This window comes from Lineus longissimus, chromosome 16, assembly GCF_910592395.1.
Source record: "Lineus longissimus chromosome 16, tnLinLong1.2, whole genome shotgun sequence".
NCBI classification, from domain to species: Eukaryota; Metazoa; Nemertea; class Pilidiophora; order Heteronemertea; family Lineidae; genus Lineus; species Lineus longissimus.
In genome coordinates this window covers 9,658,699-9,676,757 of record NC_088323.1, presented here as the reverse complement: position 1 = coordinate 9,676,757, position 18,059 = coordinate 9,658,699, and the positions used below count along the sequence as shown (strand labels likewise).

General features: G+C 41.4%; 1 protein-coding gene and 1 long non-coding RNA gene across 3 annotated transcripts; one reads left to right on the top strand and one right to left on the bottom strand.

Moving 5' to 3' along the window:
• The first annotated feature begins 1,617 nt into the window (after nt 1-1,617).
• Nucleotides 1,618-12,329, top strand: LOC135500588 (uncharacterized). 2 transcript variants are annotated; one of them, XM_064792132.1, is made up of 5 exons: nt 1,618-1,686; nt 4,392-4,460; nt 11,067-11,106; nt 11,521-11,677; nt 12,198-12,329. In XM_064792132.1, the coding sequence occupies exons 1-5, from the start codon at nt 1,678-1,680 to the stop codon at nt 12,244-12,246; spliced, it is 324 nt and encodes a 107-aa protein (XP_064648202.1). In that variant the 5' UTR covers nt 1,618-1,677; the 3' UTR covers nt 12,247-12,329. The 2 variants fall into 2 exon arrangements, 1 of the variants encoding a protein (XP_064648202.1); XR_010449482.1 differs by lacking the exons at nt 1,618-1,686; nt 4,392-4,460; nt 12,198-12,329 and adding an exon at nt 10,140-10,285 and having other exon boundaries at nt 11,521-12,156.
• A 3,536-nt stretch (nt 12,330-15,865) lies between these two features.
• LOC135500070 (uncharacterized) lies at nt 15,866-17,021 on the bottom strand. The gene is made up of 3 exons (XR_010449393.1): nt 16,935-17,021; nt 16,352-16,592; nt 15,866-15,912 (listed from the first exon to the last, which is right to left on the bottom strand). It is a non-coding gene; the product is annotated as an uncharacterized LOC135500070 (long non-coding RNA).
• Between the last annotated feature and the right edge of the window lie 1,038 nt (nt 17,022-18,059).

Genomic DNA, 18,059 nt, shown 5'->3' with positions numbered 1-18,059 from the left:
ACATTCTATCCTAGGACATTTTAAACTTCTACGCCGGTCCAGTGTAATCGTTATTGTAGTCCTCTGAAGATATCAGCCCGAGTCAGCTTGCAAGCACAAGGAAAATAGTGGAAGAGTACCCGCCCCTGATCCCCACCCATAAACGTGCCCGCCCACGGACCCCAACCACCACCACGCCTTTGGCTGCACATTGATTTTTTTACTCTCTCCGCCTCACGTTTGATTGGAAATGCCCCTAAGCTCAGGATGATAGGCCTACTTTTTCCTATTCCGCTGGGTGATGAGTCAACCGAACGTAATCACGACGCCAATATGGCACGTTTTTTGTAGCAAAATTTGATTTTTCACAGCATTCGTTCGATTATTTACAACATTCGTTCGATTTGTCACAACATTCATTCGATTTCTCATGAAATTCATTACATTTGTTCGATTCATTAGACACAATTCGATTATTTCATGGACATTCATTCAATTCAATGCAGCTATATTCATTTGATCACTGACATATTCATTCGATGAAATCGAAGTAACATTTTTAATCCTATAAACCACGACATTCGTTAATTAACCGAACATACCGCTCGTCTTTATTGCGCACATACATTCGATAGTGACACACATTCATTCGATTTTGAACACGTCCATTCGATATTTTTGCATACCTTCATTCGATCCTTGCGCACATTCATTCGATTTCTGAACAGGTTTCATTCGATTTTCTAAACTGTTCATTCGATTTCTGAACAGGTCTATTCGATTTTTTCATACTTTCATTCGATTTTCCTACACTTTTATTCGATTTTGCACACATGAATTCGATTTTTCCCCGCGCGTTCATTCGATTCGTACACGCATTCATTCGATTTTCACAGTAAATCCTATTCGATTCCGATTGGTTAATGCTGGCACGTGACTCAATCCAGGCAGCGCTGTATGCACTGGGTGGAGTAGGACACTGACTGACACTGGTACTGGACAGAAAGCCCGGCATCATCAGCAGAGAAATAAATCGTTCCCGTTCCCATCACTAATTAGGCTACTATTACCTTGCCATGAGATTCCCCATTTTTTCGAATGCTAACACGCATTTCTGTCATTGTGGAAGCTGAAGAATCGCCAAGAAAGATCGAAAGTAATCAACAATCTCCGCGCGTCCAGGCGGCTGATGCAGTGACGTCACAAGATGGCACATGACCCTTGGCGAATCGAACGAATGTCGCACATTATGAATCGAATGAATTGCGGGATTAGCTGTTCCGGCATTCGTTCGATTCCACCAGCTGCATTCGATCGTTACAATCGAATGCGATTTGATTTGATTCTATGTATCGTCGATTTGATCACGTTTTGATTCATTCGAAAAAATCAAACAGTTCATTCGATTTATTGTTATGTGTTCGAAAGCGTTTTGCTCATTCGATTTAAGTAGACGCCTATTTGGTGTCTGGGATAATGGTCAATCAAACGTTCTAATCATCAAATTATGCTACATCTAACATGCTATACGCCAACGGAGGTTCTTCGAATGCATTGCGAAAGTGACGAAATCAGCGCCTCTAGTCTCAAGATTGCGAAATGCCCGGTTAGCAGAATTTCTTAAGAGTCGGACCTCAATTCATTTGTCGTGATATATCGCTTACCATCGGGACGAAATGGATTCTACCAGTAACAATAATGATACAGGTAATAGCATGGTTAATGAAGATTTAGCAGGTATCAATAATATTATCAGTGCAGTGCCCTAGTAAGCGCGCAGCGCCTTTAGGTTGGGGGGAAACCCCCCAAACCCCCTGGTTGGGACCCTGCTATAGTTCCTTCCGGCAATTTTTTGTTTTGATAGGCAGTTTTCTCCGTGTATCGCATTAGCAGTAACTCAACTCCATCGTCATATTGATAGCCGGCAAAGAAATGGAAAATGTCCCCCCCCGAAAGGTGTCCAGACTATCGTAGTCTGGGACTCTGGCAGATTCTAATGTAAAGTGCAAGCTCTATTGAACTCGCGCAACTGTCGCCATGGAGAGCCCCCCCCCCCCAAACCCCTGTCCTTCTGACATGTTTTAGCCAGTGCATTGGGGGGAAGGCCCCTCAAACCCCCTATTGGCCTCTCAATAAGTCCTTCCGAGCTGCTTACCCTGGGGCGCTCGAGTGGAACCCCGAAATCTTCATGATGGTGCAGTCCTTTGACACGTTTAACCCAGAGCGAGGAAGAGGTACTCCTTTGATGGTACCCTAACTGCAACCCTCAACCATCATTACCCTTCCTTTTCACTGGCATGATATTGGCAAGACTCCCAAGAGGTCGTACTGGTGGCTTCCTTGAGACAATTGCTTGTGGTCGTACCTGGGCAACCAATTCAAGGGGTCAGGGATCTAGGGATCAGGTTTTTCCCCCACCAACATGTTGCCGAATTGTTAATGCATAAAAAATTGGTTGGAAAGGGTTTTTGCTGGCCAAGAGACTTGAAGACACTTGACTCTTGAGGAACACCAGACTGATGAACAACATAGAACCCTCTTCATACCTGGGAGCATAAAAAGCCTGCTAGCGAATATTGATTATTCTTTAGAAAAAACCAGAAGATCTGCAAAACCAATGGTACCCCATAAAAACATACATTCCTCCTTAAGGTGTCTTCGGATCCCACCACGGCTCATGTGGAATTCGTTCAAAAGGTTTATTGAAATCTCAAAATAAAATTTTTTTTCTCGAACGCCTGCCCGTCTTTTGCTTCATTATTTCGGGATTATATCCATTTTAAGCATCTTTTGGATATTATCACTAAAGTATCAAAAATCAAAACACATATGTCGGGGGGTAAACCCCCAGAAATTAAAGTTTGATTAAAAAACAGTGAGAATAATCGTGTGGTTCTCTCTCGGAGCTCAGAATAGTCGAGTTACTACTTTCGCGCGTTTATCTCTTCTGGCGGCCATTTTAAGTCAAATTTAAGCCATTTGAAACGAATCCATGGACTTGAGAAACATTGTTTACATTGGATGACGTCGTATGCACGTTAACCATAGTAGCGCTTCGCAGAAAAGCCTTCGGCTTTTCTGCTGCGCGCTTATTATTGTGAAGTTTTCTTTACATAATCGACATTGGCGGCGTTTGGCCAACCAAACCAGCCAGCCCCTTTCGGTACAGCCTGCATACAATGTCAATAACATAGGCCTATGCACATGATGCATCGAATGTAACTGAAATGAAATGCATGAACAGCAGGCAGTCATAGTATTGGTATTATTGTTAATGTTATGTTAGGTGAGCACACTCACTGACACTCACACTCGCGGGCCATCATGGCCATGGCCATGCAGACGCAGTGACAGTGTGGGCTATTATAAATCACATAAACTGTGAGATGCAAACTTGTGATATCGCGATATGGGTAGGTAATCATTAAGTGCATCTCACGGTTTATTATAAGCCCACAGTGTGACGACAATCACAATTGAATAATGTCGATGCCAAAATCATGAAATGCGAGTATCGTCTAGCGAGGCTATAGTTTGGTCCAAGTTGTTATGTAATCTTGGAAATCTGGACTTTTACTACAGGCTAGAGTCATAGGCTTACTCTGAAAAGGTTCCCTTCAAACTTGGTACATGTGCAAACAAAATTGGCATTTGGATTGTGAAAAAAAAGGATGCAACTGTGACTCTTTCCCGTTTCCCTCTCTCTGCAACCAAACAATGGAGAGAATAAAGTTTTAATCCTTCTCGTATTGTTCTGGACACTCTCCACGCATGCGAGGAGTTTGGTCAGGGTCTTTCTCGAAACTGTCTATTGTACTGCCACATCGTGAGAAGATGATGGTATGGTACAAATGTAGATAGCCGTGGTATCTAGCACTGCATTTACAGAAGCTTAGCAGCCCACCAGGCCTTCATGTAGGCCTACCGGTACATTGATTTAGTTAATGAATTATGAGTGCCTTCCTCACGCACGCTGTTATTGTAACTGAACCACTGAGGACCAGGAATGGTTATTAAAAGTGGACCCACAATGATTATGATGACAGTACAGTACTGCCACTTTTTAAAGGGTAATTAAATTAGCGCCATGTCTGCATGACAGAAATAGTAAAATGGGGATACAAAGCAGACCTGGCGATATATTATCGTGCAATGTTAGCATCATTGGGAATTGCCATTCTAAATTTTAACTTCTTCATCTTTGCGAAAATTCTGGCTGCATAGCAGCCATCTTTGAAATCTTTTTTCCGATTTCATTGCCAATGGTTGTATGCAGAGGTACAAATAATACCCAAAAGATTGAGGAGCAGATACACTGCCACTAAAAGTGACTGACAATAATCTTCAGATTGTGGCATGTGACCTCTTTGCTAGACCGTCTGACCCAGATGTGTTTGCCTTCTCTTTTACAGGCTGCACCAGCAAGTAGGCCTGAGGCAACTTCTCAACCTGTGAAAAATAGGAAGTCAGTCAAAGCTAAGGTATGTGTGTGACCAAGTTTCCATCACCAAATTCTTTTTAGACCGGTGTAAAAGTAACCCACGACCTACCTAGCTGGAGTCCGCCGGACTCTAACTCCTGGGAATCTAAGTCCTACGGTCCTGGACGGCTAGGAGCTGGAGTCCTAGGACTTAGGTTACTAGCAACCAATGTCCTTGGACCGTGACTCCTTAGGAATGTAGGTCCAAAATCTAGTAATCTCCGTCCTAGGTGGACTTCCATTACTAAAACAAACTAGTATTCCAAGTCCTATGCAAAACTACAGTAGATTTTCAAGGAAGATACATTACTCTACTCAAAGTGCCTGCACCTAATTTTCATTCGCAGTGAGGTGTTGCAGCTTACCGATTTTCTATGGCAATGGCTTTTACAATTTCATTCGCCTTGTACTGTACATGTATGTACATAAAGAAATCAACCAGAAGTATTAAGGTAGCAGGAAGGGTTGGGCGTTTGTGGTTTCTGAGTCTGAGGGGGTTGGGTGTCTGTTGACTGTGCTTTAAGAGAGACTAGGCATGGCGCCAGTCTCTCTTAAAGCACAGTCAACAGGCATTTGGTCTCAGTATTTGGGTTTTGATTGCCATGACTGTACCCCTGTAAAAGTCAGAGGAGGAGAAGTTTGGAATGATGAAAGCATTGAAGAAGAAGAAATGTTATTATTGAGGAAAGCAAAATTTATTATGAGACTAGAAGGCAGTGTTCTGACTTGATTATTTTGAAAATGGCGGTCTGAACACATTAAAAGGTGGAACATGGCATTTTATCGACTTTGAAGTGTTCCGCAGTTAAAGGGAGACTATAGGCAGCAGCTAGGTAGGCAAGATAAAGTCATACAAATTTGCCAATAGGGGTCAGTCATATCTCTAGGCATGGCGCCAGTCTCTCTTAAAGCACAGTCAACAGGCATTTGGTCTTAGTATTTGGGTAAGTACAGAATCAAGGCAGCTCAGAGAGCAATGATTGAACGATGCTGTGAACAAGTCCAAGGATACTGCATCAGTCACGACCAACTTCTCATCAGAAAGCGTCACCACCAGCATATTCAATGTTCAGTTTCAACCTGTACCAGTCCAATGCACGCCTGTCATGGTCAGCAGTGGTCAGCTTAGCAAGATATGGAACATTCTTCCGAAACTCAAGCGAGGGAAGTCTGCTCATTAGCCTATCTCGCGCACTGCTCCTTCTTGTCAAACATCGTAGTGAAATCGTGGTACAGTGGGGCGTCCTCGAGGATTGCAGCTGGTCGGACAGACGTGAGGTGGAATGTGGGCGGCTGCACTTCTTCGTTGATGTGCGATGGCAGATAGCACAGTTGTTGCGTTGCATGACAGCTGAAAGTGAATGTGATATCATAGAACTGAGGCGTTTGCAATGATATTATAGGTGAAGTAGAAGGAAGGAGTGAAATGGGCCATCTTCCAGTGACTAATATACAGAGTAAGGGCACTGGGTGTTGTTAGATTCAGCATTGAATGTATTCCTCGTACAAGCGTGAATAGTGTGGACATACAGTGAGAGGTGAGAGACCCCTATTGACTACTTCTTGTAACTTTATCTTGGATATTATATTAGTATTGAACTTCTAGCCATGGAATATGAAGAAATTGAAGTTGTAGGCATGGAATATGAAAAATTATTCAACGGTGAAAGACATTATTCCATGAGGCTTTGCCGTGATCGCAAAGGACGCGACGTGATTGGTTCACATGCTAATGAGGTATGACTATGATAATGATAATTACCTCTATAATGCTACTTGGATAGCGACTGTGTCGTTGACTGCAACAGTGGTCAATGTCAATGTGTGCCTGTAATGTCAATGAAGTATGATGAGGTGATGACGATAGTGCAATTATTAAATATTGGCAAGATATCATACTGCAACATAGGTCTTGTTTTTGACAGATGACTGTGCGACATTCCCATTGGGTCTTGTTAGAGTCAGCGCTGCATGTATTCCTTGTACAAGCTTGAATAGTTGTGACGGACTTTGAGGGGTGAGAAACCCCTATCGGCTACTTTGTCTAACTTTATCTTGCCTACCTAGCTGCTAGCAATAGTGCCCCTTTATCAAGACTGAAACCCACTGTGCGGGGCTAAGAAATTACCTTTATAATCCTAGATGGATAACCACTGTATAGATGATTTGAAGAGTGCTCTGTGGATGTGTGCCTGTAATGTCAATGAAAGTATGATGAGGTGATGACGATAGTGGAATGACGAAATATTGGAAAGAGATCTATTCCTAGAAGAACATATGTCCTGTTTTGACTAGGTGGCGCATTTTAGAATCAGCAGTGAGCACTGTGTGTAACATGGTGGAGGCAGCGGAGATAATAACTGTGTCGAAAGTATTGTTATAGGGCCTTCCCTAGGCCCATGGGGTTAAATTTACAATCCACGATTGAAAAGACGTAGTTTGATCGCATTCAACTATAAATACATTGAACAGTTGTGTTCCTTTAGTCAACCGATGACCTTTTGTTGGGCCATGATCGGTAAACTGTAAATGTATTATGGACTGGGAGACGGGGGAAACACAAGTGAAACTGAAATGGACCAAAACAAGTGATTTTGGGGCTTTGGTTTAGACGCATGCCCCACATGCGCCATGCGGGATTATACGGTTCATGTGAACTTGTTGACATCTACATGATCTAGTGCTGTTATTGGTCATGGTACATGGTAGGCCTAATCATCATGGCTATATGTTTCAGGAAAAGCTCGGAGTAAAATGAACTGCCGATGAATAATGATGTTGTTCATGTTTACCATGTTTACTAGTACATAGCCATAGGGTATGCACTGGCCAGTGCACTTTCTGCACGTCGTCATGGTCATGTACGTGATACCTTGCATATTTTGTTTTTTGAATGCGCATGCTTTTTGGGCAAAATCACTTGTACCAACACTAATGAATAATGTCTTCTTATCCCTATGACTCCATACACAGTGAGGGCATTGTCCCATTCCCATCAAATGGTAACTTATTGTACCGTATTAGGGTGGAAGTTGGGGAGCAGATACCTACCGTTGCACGCCTGTCATAATCAGTAGTGATGAGCTTAGCGCGATATGGAACATTCTTCAGAAACTCAAGCGAGGGAAGTCTGCTCATTAGCATATCTCGCGCACTGCTCCTTCTTGTCAAACATCGTAGTGAAATCGTAATGGAAAACGTCTGGCTTTGCGCCAGACGTTGAGACTAATAAGTGAAGAACTAATAGGTAAAGAACTTCTACTTGCGCGAGACTGCTCTGATAAAATTATCATTGCAGAGACTACGGTGACGTACACATATATTTTTTACAATCAAAAATGCCCTCAAAAGACGAAATGGAATGATTATTTTATTGATTTTTCCTACTATATGACTTCCAATTATCACTTTATACAAATAGATCGGCGTTAGGTCGCATGCTTTTCTTTCCTGGTGACACTATAAAGCAAAATAGTTGCAACCCCGTAAATGCGCTATAAGTCCAATAATAAGTGACGGTGACCCGTTATAAATGTTTCGCCAGCTTCGCTTTTTTGCCGCTACGCGGCGCGTTGGGCCCTTGCGTCAAGTCATTCTGTTTAACTAGATTCTGTATTTAATGCAAGTATTCACAAGGGTTGACATAAATACTAGTATCATACCCTGCTCTTGAATTGGGCTCTTAAATCACTCTGTTTTTAACCAGAATTGATACATATTGTGGTATTGATAATGTGTTGACAGTGACATGAAGACTGGAACGTAGTTTATTTCTTTTCATTCTCAGACGGCCCCTCATGCCATATCTTTAAGTTCGCCCCGTTTATTGAGGATTTCAAGTGGATACCATCCTCGTTCGTTAACAAGTATCCCCCGCTCTTGGTCTTGCTCCTTATGACATACGGGCCCAGCCAAGGTAACGCAGATTTTCCCCCTTTTCGATCCGATCGTACCAAATTTCTCTTCAGGACCTTAGTTCCAACGGGGATATCCTGCAACAAAAAGAAATATGAAGTTTGAGAACAGAAGTTTGCAATACATGTAAGGTGCACATATTTGTCGAAAAAGTGTACCATTAGATTTCGCGCTGGAGAGGAAAAGGCCTATGCTATGGCATGGGGTCTATATATTGATTGAATTTGAAACATCATAACCAAAATCCTACGCAGCGCATCAATAGCCTTCTCAAAAATAAGCTTCCTCCAGTCATCCGGACCTATTTTCCTAGGAAAAAAAGTCCCCAAGACCTCCTTTCCTAGGAATCTAACTCCCCCGGACCTTCTTTTCTAGGAATCCAAGTCCCAAGACCTGCTTTCCTAGGAATCCAAGTCCCCCAGACCAGCTTTCCTCGGAATCCAAGTCCCCAAGACCTGCTTTCCTCGGAATCCAAGTCCCCCAGCCCAGCTTTCCTTGGAATCTAAGTCCTCAGATCTGCTTTCCTAGGAATCCAAGTCCAAACTTACCTTAAAATTGTTCTTTGCTGCTCGGCGGATGGACCGCTTCCTCGAAAGACTGCAACGAGCTGGATAGGCATGGTTCCGTAAATAGCGAAAAATAATGTGCGGGTCATGAGGTGTTCTTTCGGTTGATATCTCGGCAGGAATGAAGGCCAATACAAGTTTCCACTTGCGTTTTATAGGCCTAGGCTACACTGATGATCATGATTGAATGTTGAGTCACTCGAATGATTGTAATCGATTATGCAAGATGTAATGAAGAGAAATAAACAAAAAAAGAATAGACCGAGCGGGACTCGAACCAGCGGTTTCTGCTTTCTAGGCAGGGACCATGACCACTACACTATGGGGGATTGGCTGGCAGACATCCCAAAACTTTAAATATTTGAACGCATGTTCTATTATATACCGTAGTACATGCGTATGTCATTTAAGTGGGTACGGACATTGGTTACGGGGACCTCAATTTCTGTCACTGTTGTAAAAGAAATCTAAGTCCCCCAGTAATCAAAGTCCTACCTTCCTTTTATATATATAGGAATCGTAGCCCAGGAAGGGAAGTCCGGTTAGGACAACCGTCCCCATTCCTTGGGAACCAAGGTCCGTAGGACCTTGGTTCCGGGCGGACTTGCATTTCTTTTACACCGGCTTGAGATTGTTCAGACTTAACTTGTCATGTCCAATCTGTCATCATGACTTTATGGGAAAACCTGTGGCATGTTTGTCAAGGTTCCGCAGCAAAACATCCCCATAGCATAATGCTGTCACCTCCGTGCTTCACAGTCGGTACAGTGTTCTTTGGATTACCCCCCCCCCCCCGTTTTGCCAAACGTACTGCTGGCTTCTTTCTTGCCCTGCAGCCTCGTAGTCCACTACGATGCAAGACCTGCTGGACAGTGGACAGTGACACATTTGTCTCTGTAGCTTCTAATTCCTGGCAGAGGTGTTTCTTAGTCGTCTCAGGGTTAATGTGCACCTTTCTAACCAATGTGGGCTCATCTTTGGCTGTCAGCTTGCGCTTTCTTCCTGACCTTGGTAAGGTTGCTGTTGTCCCTGGGTCCCTGTACTTCCGCTTTATTGTCTGAACTGACGCCCGTGGCATATCAAGCTGCTTGAAAATGGCTCTTAGTGAAGTACCAGACTGGTTCAAGTGGACAGGCGACTCTATCAGATCTTGAGAGTACTCCTTTGACTTCCCCATGATGATGGCTCTGAGCTGGCAAATGACCTGAGCAGAAACCCAGTCCCTTTTATACTGCTACAGTGGCGCCACCTGAGCTATGACATAATCATGATGGTCAACAGGTAGTGGAGACAAGATAAAAGCCATTGCATTGCCCACCTCAAGGCCAAACAACTAGTAGATAAGGTAGGTGTATGTAAACTTATGACACTCTGAAATATGCATTGTTCTCAAATAGAGCTCATAAAAACAATGAAATTAATGAAACAGAAGTATGTTTTTTAGTTGATGACGAGATGTGATGATAGACTTCCTGTAAACTATATACTATTCCCGCGTTCTGTAGTTGCAGAGAAAGAGACAGGGTTATATCATCCTTTGAATTGTATGTAAACTTTCGAGCACGACTGTACTCTCTAATTTTTGCCTTGGCCTCCAGAAATAATAGTGTATTTTCAAATTCTTTCTTATCAAACCTGAGTGTGTGTTATTATTGCACCACCAATATCCAGTTTGATAACCAGTACGCATGTACCCAATGGTTTGGTTGTCTAATTATCTAATTGTAATTTCTAATTCTAGTGTAAAAGTCAATAGTTCCCTTTTTTGTCACGGTAATGTTGTGGGCATTTTCTATTCTTGGCTCACATGGGTGAGCTTATATCCTTACGATTTCATCTTGTCCAGCATTGTTGGCTTTGACTTTGTCGGTCGTAAAGCACTTTTATCATATACCCTAAGTGCAGTGATCTGGCAGACGTATATGATAAATAGAAAACTGCACGAGTGTCTGATCTGAGTATCCAGATTGCACTCGATGATATTCTACGCAGGTCGAGAGCTTTTCAAGCCGTAGAAAATCATCTCGTGCAATCTGGATACTCGGATCAGACACTCGTGCGGTTTTCTTATTGTACATGTACATGTAAGAAGCACTATCAATGGAAACACGTACCACTTTTTTCAGAAAAGAAAAGCCAGCAAGGGAAAAGCAAGCAAGGCGAAGGGTAAGACATTTTTATTAGATTCAAGTTGCCGTGTTGGAAATAACAGTGGTCATAAGATATATAGAAAATGTAGCACTTGTCTTCATGGCATCATTGCATCACATCATCAGGAGGATAGGATTTTTGATAGAAATTTGCAACCATAAGCTGATTTAGAAATTTGCAACCATAAGCTGATTTAGAAATTTAATTTGCGGAGCAAAAACAGACAGTTATGTGATATTTCCATTGAAATAATGGGCTCCTCGGAGTGCATGATGCAGTGAGATTACAAAGAAACATTTAGCCAAATGTTCAGTTGTTGAAAGGTTTAATGAGGAACGGACCCCTGTATCCTCATATCCAATCGGGGGGGGGGGGGGGCAATTTGGTCGCATGGCCATCAGAATGAAATGTAATTGACTTATTTTGCAGGAGACTATTGCGCAGCTGAGAGAATAGACAACTACGACCCCAAAAACAACACGTATTACATAAAGTGGCAAGGATATGATGCGTCCCACAACTCATGGGTAAAAGCGGAAGACGTAACTTCTCCTCTGTCTCATCTCTTCTTACAAAGAAAAATTAGGTAAATCATGATTGAAAGGATTATGGCTGTGTGCTCTATGCAGTTGATGTTGTAGTGGTTGTGAGTCAGGCTGATGCAGCAGTTTCTTAGAGGTAGTGCCCAATTCGAACAACTGTAGCTTATCACATAATTATCGTTTATCAGAATTGTGGAGTCAAAAGGAAGGATTGACAATCAATTTATTGAAATTCCTTCAGATGATACATTAAAAGATGTCATAAAACTCACCTGTCCATTCAAAAGGCTTTTGTATTGCAATTACAGAACGGTTTCTATTCAATAAAAACACTTCGCTGGTGAGAAAATTGTTGGGAACACTTCAAAGCAGTGGAAGTCTTTGGTTCAAAGGCATCTCAAACCAGTATGAGGTTGCAGCATGAATGCAGTGTAATTGAGATTTGCTTGTTTTCTTCGCCTTAATTCCATATATTTTGGTAGTGTACCCTTGAAGAAAATGATATGATGTCGTGTGATACTAATATCTGCATAATAGTGGTTCTTTTAATTTCCTCTATTTTAGGTTTCGGAACGCACAAGAAGTGATGCACCTCATGTCTTTCGATTGTTGAAAAAATTGATGTGAATTTGTGCAAATCCTCCCGCCTGTGTTTTTTTGTTCAGTGGAATTCACGTATTTCGGTATTCCTTCTTCACCTCCATGCATTATTCATTCTGACATAAACTCACATGGTCACTTTTGATGAAAGATTACATAATGGATAATATTGAATTGGCACAAATATAGTACAATGTAAACTTATCATATCATTCAAAGGTCTCATTAAAAGTAAATGTAAGTTACATGTACATGTACTGTGGAATTATTGTTTTTTCAGACAATCTGTGGCTGTTGTATACATGTATCATTCAATAAACGTGGCGTTTTTCATATTATTAGATACATATATAGTCTTGCCTTTATCTTTGCTACCTCCCAGCGACTTGACTACATGTATTATAAGGGACCATCTCAAAAGTATTTTGAAGCCTAAAAGACCACGGGTAAGTCATTTAGTCTTTTTGAGTGTGGTCACACCCAAGACTAAGTGACTTGAGTCATTTTTGCTTCAAAAAACATGTACCTGTGAGATGGTCCCTGAATGCATACCTTGAGACAATATCCAGACCGGCACTTGATACTGAGTTCCTCTTGAATTGGCATCAATAGAGAAGTCTGGCTACATGTGCTAGGATTGCAAATTACAGCGTACTTTACATGTACATTGGACTTGGAGCCTCCCTCGGTGGATACCTCTCTAATAAGGTCACCGGTGCTGAATTGGTTTGGGTGGAATTCCACAACCAGGACGCCTTTCAATTGCAGACGATATTGGAGTGTCCTAACATCAAGGTAACACTTTACTTTAGACAACGTCACGTCAAACAAGAATACACCTGCCACATACGGAAATACTGCCTTTGATGACGTCATTCAGAATGTTTGGGTTACTTAAGGATTTGTCACACCCACCCAGAATATACACAAGATGTCATTGAAAATACTTAAAAAAATGTCACATCCCACCTGAATACCCCGGACCGTATGGAAATACCGTCTCTGAAGACATTATCCAGAATGGTCGGTTTACTTTATTCGACACAATGTCACATTCAACCTGAATACGCCTGATCGTATGGAAATACCGTCTCTGAAGACGTCATCCAGAATGGTCGGTTTACTTTATTCGACACAATGTCACATCCAACCTGAATACGCCTGATCGTATGGAAATACCGTCTCTGAAGACGTCATCCAGAATGGTCGGTTTACTTTATTCGACACAATGTCACATCCAACCTGAATACGCCTGATCGTATGGAAATAATGACTCTGATAATGTCATTCAGAAGAGTTGGGTTTACCTACATGTACGATATAATGTCACTTCTAACCAAAATACTGCAGCTGCATATGGTTTGTAATTCAGAATGATGGTTTACTTGAGACAATGTCACATCCAACCAGAATACACCTACCGCATACTGAAGCACGGTCTTGAAGATGTCATTCAGAGTACGTACATGTACATGCAGGACAATACAATGGTCAGTCACTTCAAAGCGTGGCCTTCAGGGGATGTCACAAGGACAAGGGCAACTTGAATACACAACCTTTCTCAGTCAAGATGAAGCAGATGCTACTTGACCATACACATCTTTGACACCTGTCTGCTCATTTCTGGCAAAAATTGATGTTTCTTTATACATGCAGGCAGCCTGATAGTATCAGCTGTGTTCACCCAAGGTGAGCAACAATGAAAACAAGTGCATGTATTTTGATGCAAGAATCATTTTATTGCTGCTGAAATTCACATTCAGCCAGTAATACAAATCTGCTTATACATAATTGGTGGATTCACAATATATCAGATTACACAAAAGGCATTTTCCAAGGTCCCTAGTGGTCCGGCAATAATTCTAAGTCGTTTTGGGAGTTGCAGGACATCAGCCTAGCCCCCGGCGGTCAGATAAAAAAATTAACCAGCAGCAGGTACACCCCTCATGGTTAAGTTCGTCCCGAGGGCCGGAACATCGCTGTATCGTCGAACAGTTGGCAGATTCCTGAGCGCCAGACGAGCAAAAAAAACTCTCACTGAACAGTTTTGCCTCAGTTGACACTTTTTGCCATACGACGTCATTTTAGGGTCGTCACAACACCTGATTTGTGGCGTAGTTTCCCAATAAACTGCATTGGAAGTTCGAACTTTCACTACAAAAAGTCACCTTATTCACAAACATGCTTCTTGAGAACCTCTGCAAGGGCCTTAAGAGATGCCACAGAGTTCCGAAAACGTTAGCATCTCGTGGCATACTTTGTTAGCTTCGAGTGACATTTGGGGACACTATACCCTTTTAGGCAAACTTAGACCAAATCAAGTCGAAAAAGATCGGGATTTCTGAAATAAATCCGGCTTCAAAGGGTTAATTACATGTACTCAATGCCAATGTCATCACAATCCTCCTCCTCAGAGCTAGACGCATCCTCCTCCGAATTTGATTCTTCACCACCAGGTTGCACCTCCCCTTCCTCAAAATCCACCACGATCTCTATGTCAGTGTCTATACATTCAAATACATCTGTTGCTTCTAGGAGAGGGTCTGTGTAGAATTCCTTTGATTCCAGCAGCAACTTCACCAATCCATGGTTTTCTTAAATAGAAGGAGAGCTGGACATTAAAATTCTGAAGTCATCAACAAAGGTAATGCACATACATCTGCAAACCAATAGTTTATGTCTGTCCAGTTAGATTAATGAAAGGCATTCGGTTTGAATTAATTCAAAGCAGGGCGTAGTACATTTGTATTAGTAAACTGAACCTGAGCTGGGAAAGAACGAAGTTGCAATCAGATCCAGATCTGCATCCACAGCCCAGGTTAATTCAGAGGTAGTGCCACAGCAAGACAAGTACATGTATGCATCAACCTCAACAAATGTTGGGTAAAAATAATTGCATGGCCACTACCTTGGTTTTTGATGGACTCATTGTTCACGGTGTTGATTCTGTCTTCCAAGGTGTTGATTTTTTTCTTGAAGAAAAGAACAGTTGATACCATCTCTTGAATGAGCACAGGCAATTCCTCGATGTACCTGGTCATGTGTTCATGTACAGTATATCAACTATTTTCTTCTTCAAAGCAAATGTTTCTCCCTTGTTCCCTGAATTGAAGAAACAAATATTAGGACTACAGGCTAAAAGTTTCTTGCTCCATCCCTCCTACATGTACATACGAAACGCTGGTAAAAATACATGCTGGATATGTCAGAAATGTGACTATAAGATTGAGGCGCAACTTAACATTTTACTTGCAACCAATGCTACATTGCAACCAATTGTGTTAAATGTACAAGGTAGAATGTACATCACTTGAAGACCAATGTACCAGTAAGCCTAGAGCAAAATGCCGACCCAGGCTTTAAACCTCAAATTGCTTGATAAACAACAGCTGGATCAATTTCTCTGAACAATCGAAAATGACTGCAGGACATTACCACTTGGAGTTATTTGTGTCCTGGACTTTGTGTTACATGTACTAAGTGAAGTTTGTGGGTAAATTAATATGAAGTGAATGCCAACCTGCGGGATTATGCCAAGGCAACAAATAGTCCTCTTGCGTGACTTCGTCCACAGAAACATGACAGTCTGCTTTTGAATTGTACAGTGTAACACAATGCTGAAGTTGCTTTCTCTCCTTTTCATGACGCTTTCGTAGAGAAGCCCGACTCTTTGAAGCATCTGAAATGAAAATGATAAACTTTTAAACTGATCGATATAGCAGTGAACTCAACATGCATCGTAACTGCACAAACTGCTAATATGAAGAAAGCCCCTTTAATACTGTCGTGTTAATTGCTATCTTTCAAATAATGTCATGTTATTTAAACCAATGAACTTTATAAGAATCTGAAAAGAATGAAAGTGTGTATATAATTAAATTGAAAAACTCCCGAAGATAGGGCAGAAGACTGGAAAACCTGGTCAACAATTTGGGTTGACCATGGCACAAGGGAAAACCGTGGTGTTCTTGCAGCTTCTATCTTCAGCTCCAGACTCTGAATCACATTCTAGAGAACAAGTTGTGTTTTGATTAAAGAGCTGTGTTCCTTCAGTTATTTTTAGTGCCTGTTACATGTACACTTTGAAAACAAATTTATCTCCTATAAATATATCATACCTGATAACAGCTGACGACGCACATGAGACACAAACTGCACATGATGAACTATGTTTTCCCATTTACCTAAGTATTGACCTCAATACTGGCTCCTGCACCTCCTCCCAACTTTCCTCTTGTCTTTGCTTCCGGTCAGCATGCGCAACAAAATGCCTTTTCTTCCATTCAGATTCAGTGCCTGGCACTTCAGTACTATTGGAAGCCCGAATCCCATTCAGAAGCTCCATAAGTTCAGCTCTCACTGTAAATTAAAAGTGCATTGATAAATACTACCGGGAAAGAAAAAAAAAGTTCCTAAGTGTTGATTCGAAAATACCATTATTTGCCTTAATCAGCAGCCAGTGTTGCCCAATTAACCTTTAAAAAAGAATAAATCATTTGCAAACTATAACCTGACTTGTGATCAACACAAAATTCAAAATTTAGATGAATCAGTTAACGTCGTTTGACCTCTGCAGCCGTAAAAAGTATGGTAGGTCAAATCGGAAACTTACTCCTTATAAAATACACAACTTGATTTGTGTCTTGGAATAGAGCCAACTAGCTGATGAATAAAAAGACCTTAAAAAGACAAATCACAAACCTTGCTGGAACACTTGAAAATCGAAAGGTGCATCGATTTCTACTTCATGATTACTTGGTAGCAATTCCTCAGGAAAGTCCTTTAGTTTCTCTGGAAAAACAAGCAATTTTGAAATTAAGGCCAAATGCAGATTACGCCAGAAAAGATGCAATTTCTTCCATGGAATTTCTTACATAAAAAGGGTGGAAAAGACTAATTTTTCTGGTTTGATTTTAAAGATTGGTGAGAAATTTTAACGAGGTATAGCAGTGATAGGGTTGGATTTGTAGGCATAAACCATTTGTCCAGAACATGAAATTATCAGTTAATTTCACTAATGTAAGACTAGTCTAGCAGCAATATTTTTCCATGTATAAAGCCTAATTGAATATTGATGGCTTAGACGAGGTGAAGGCATTTGTCAACCAAAAACAATCTACCTGTCGTTGATGTTTTCTTCCCTTTTCTTTCTCTTCTGGGAACTGATGGACCATCTATAGCACCATTGATGTCCCTGGATGGAGCCTTCACATATGGATTTAAGTTCTTTTTAGGATAGGTTTTCCTCTTTCTCCTGCGATAGGAGGCAGCCAACTCTTTGATTCGTGCATAATGCCCTGCATTCTCACCAGAAGGATTGTCACCATTACCATTGGATGATGCTGAAAAACAAACACATAAAGTGACAAATACTAATAGTCAAAACTATGACTTAGCCTAGACAAAATACAGCCTCCATGCAGGCTACACTCGATTTATGATTTTAACAAACACGAAATACTTTTCTACTGAGTTTTGTAACACCATGATTCTATCCAAATGGGCCATTGTACGATAGAGTGACAGGCCTTTCAATTACGTGGAGACCTCTACACCCTGTATTTTTTAGCCTATTTTGGGGGACATGTTTTTTTGCTTTTTGGCTTAATTTGGGGACATTTCATCACGCCAATTTGCCTGAACAGCGATGTCATAAATCAAAGTTAGTGACTGATATCACCACATACACCTGAAAAATCATAATTTTAGGGGAAAACTTTAAAATGAGGCCATTTGGATGAGATTTGGTTATGTTAGGGGTCAAAAAACGCACCTAATTTGGGGACATCCTGTACGGTGTAGGAATCATGTAATTGAGAGGCCTGA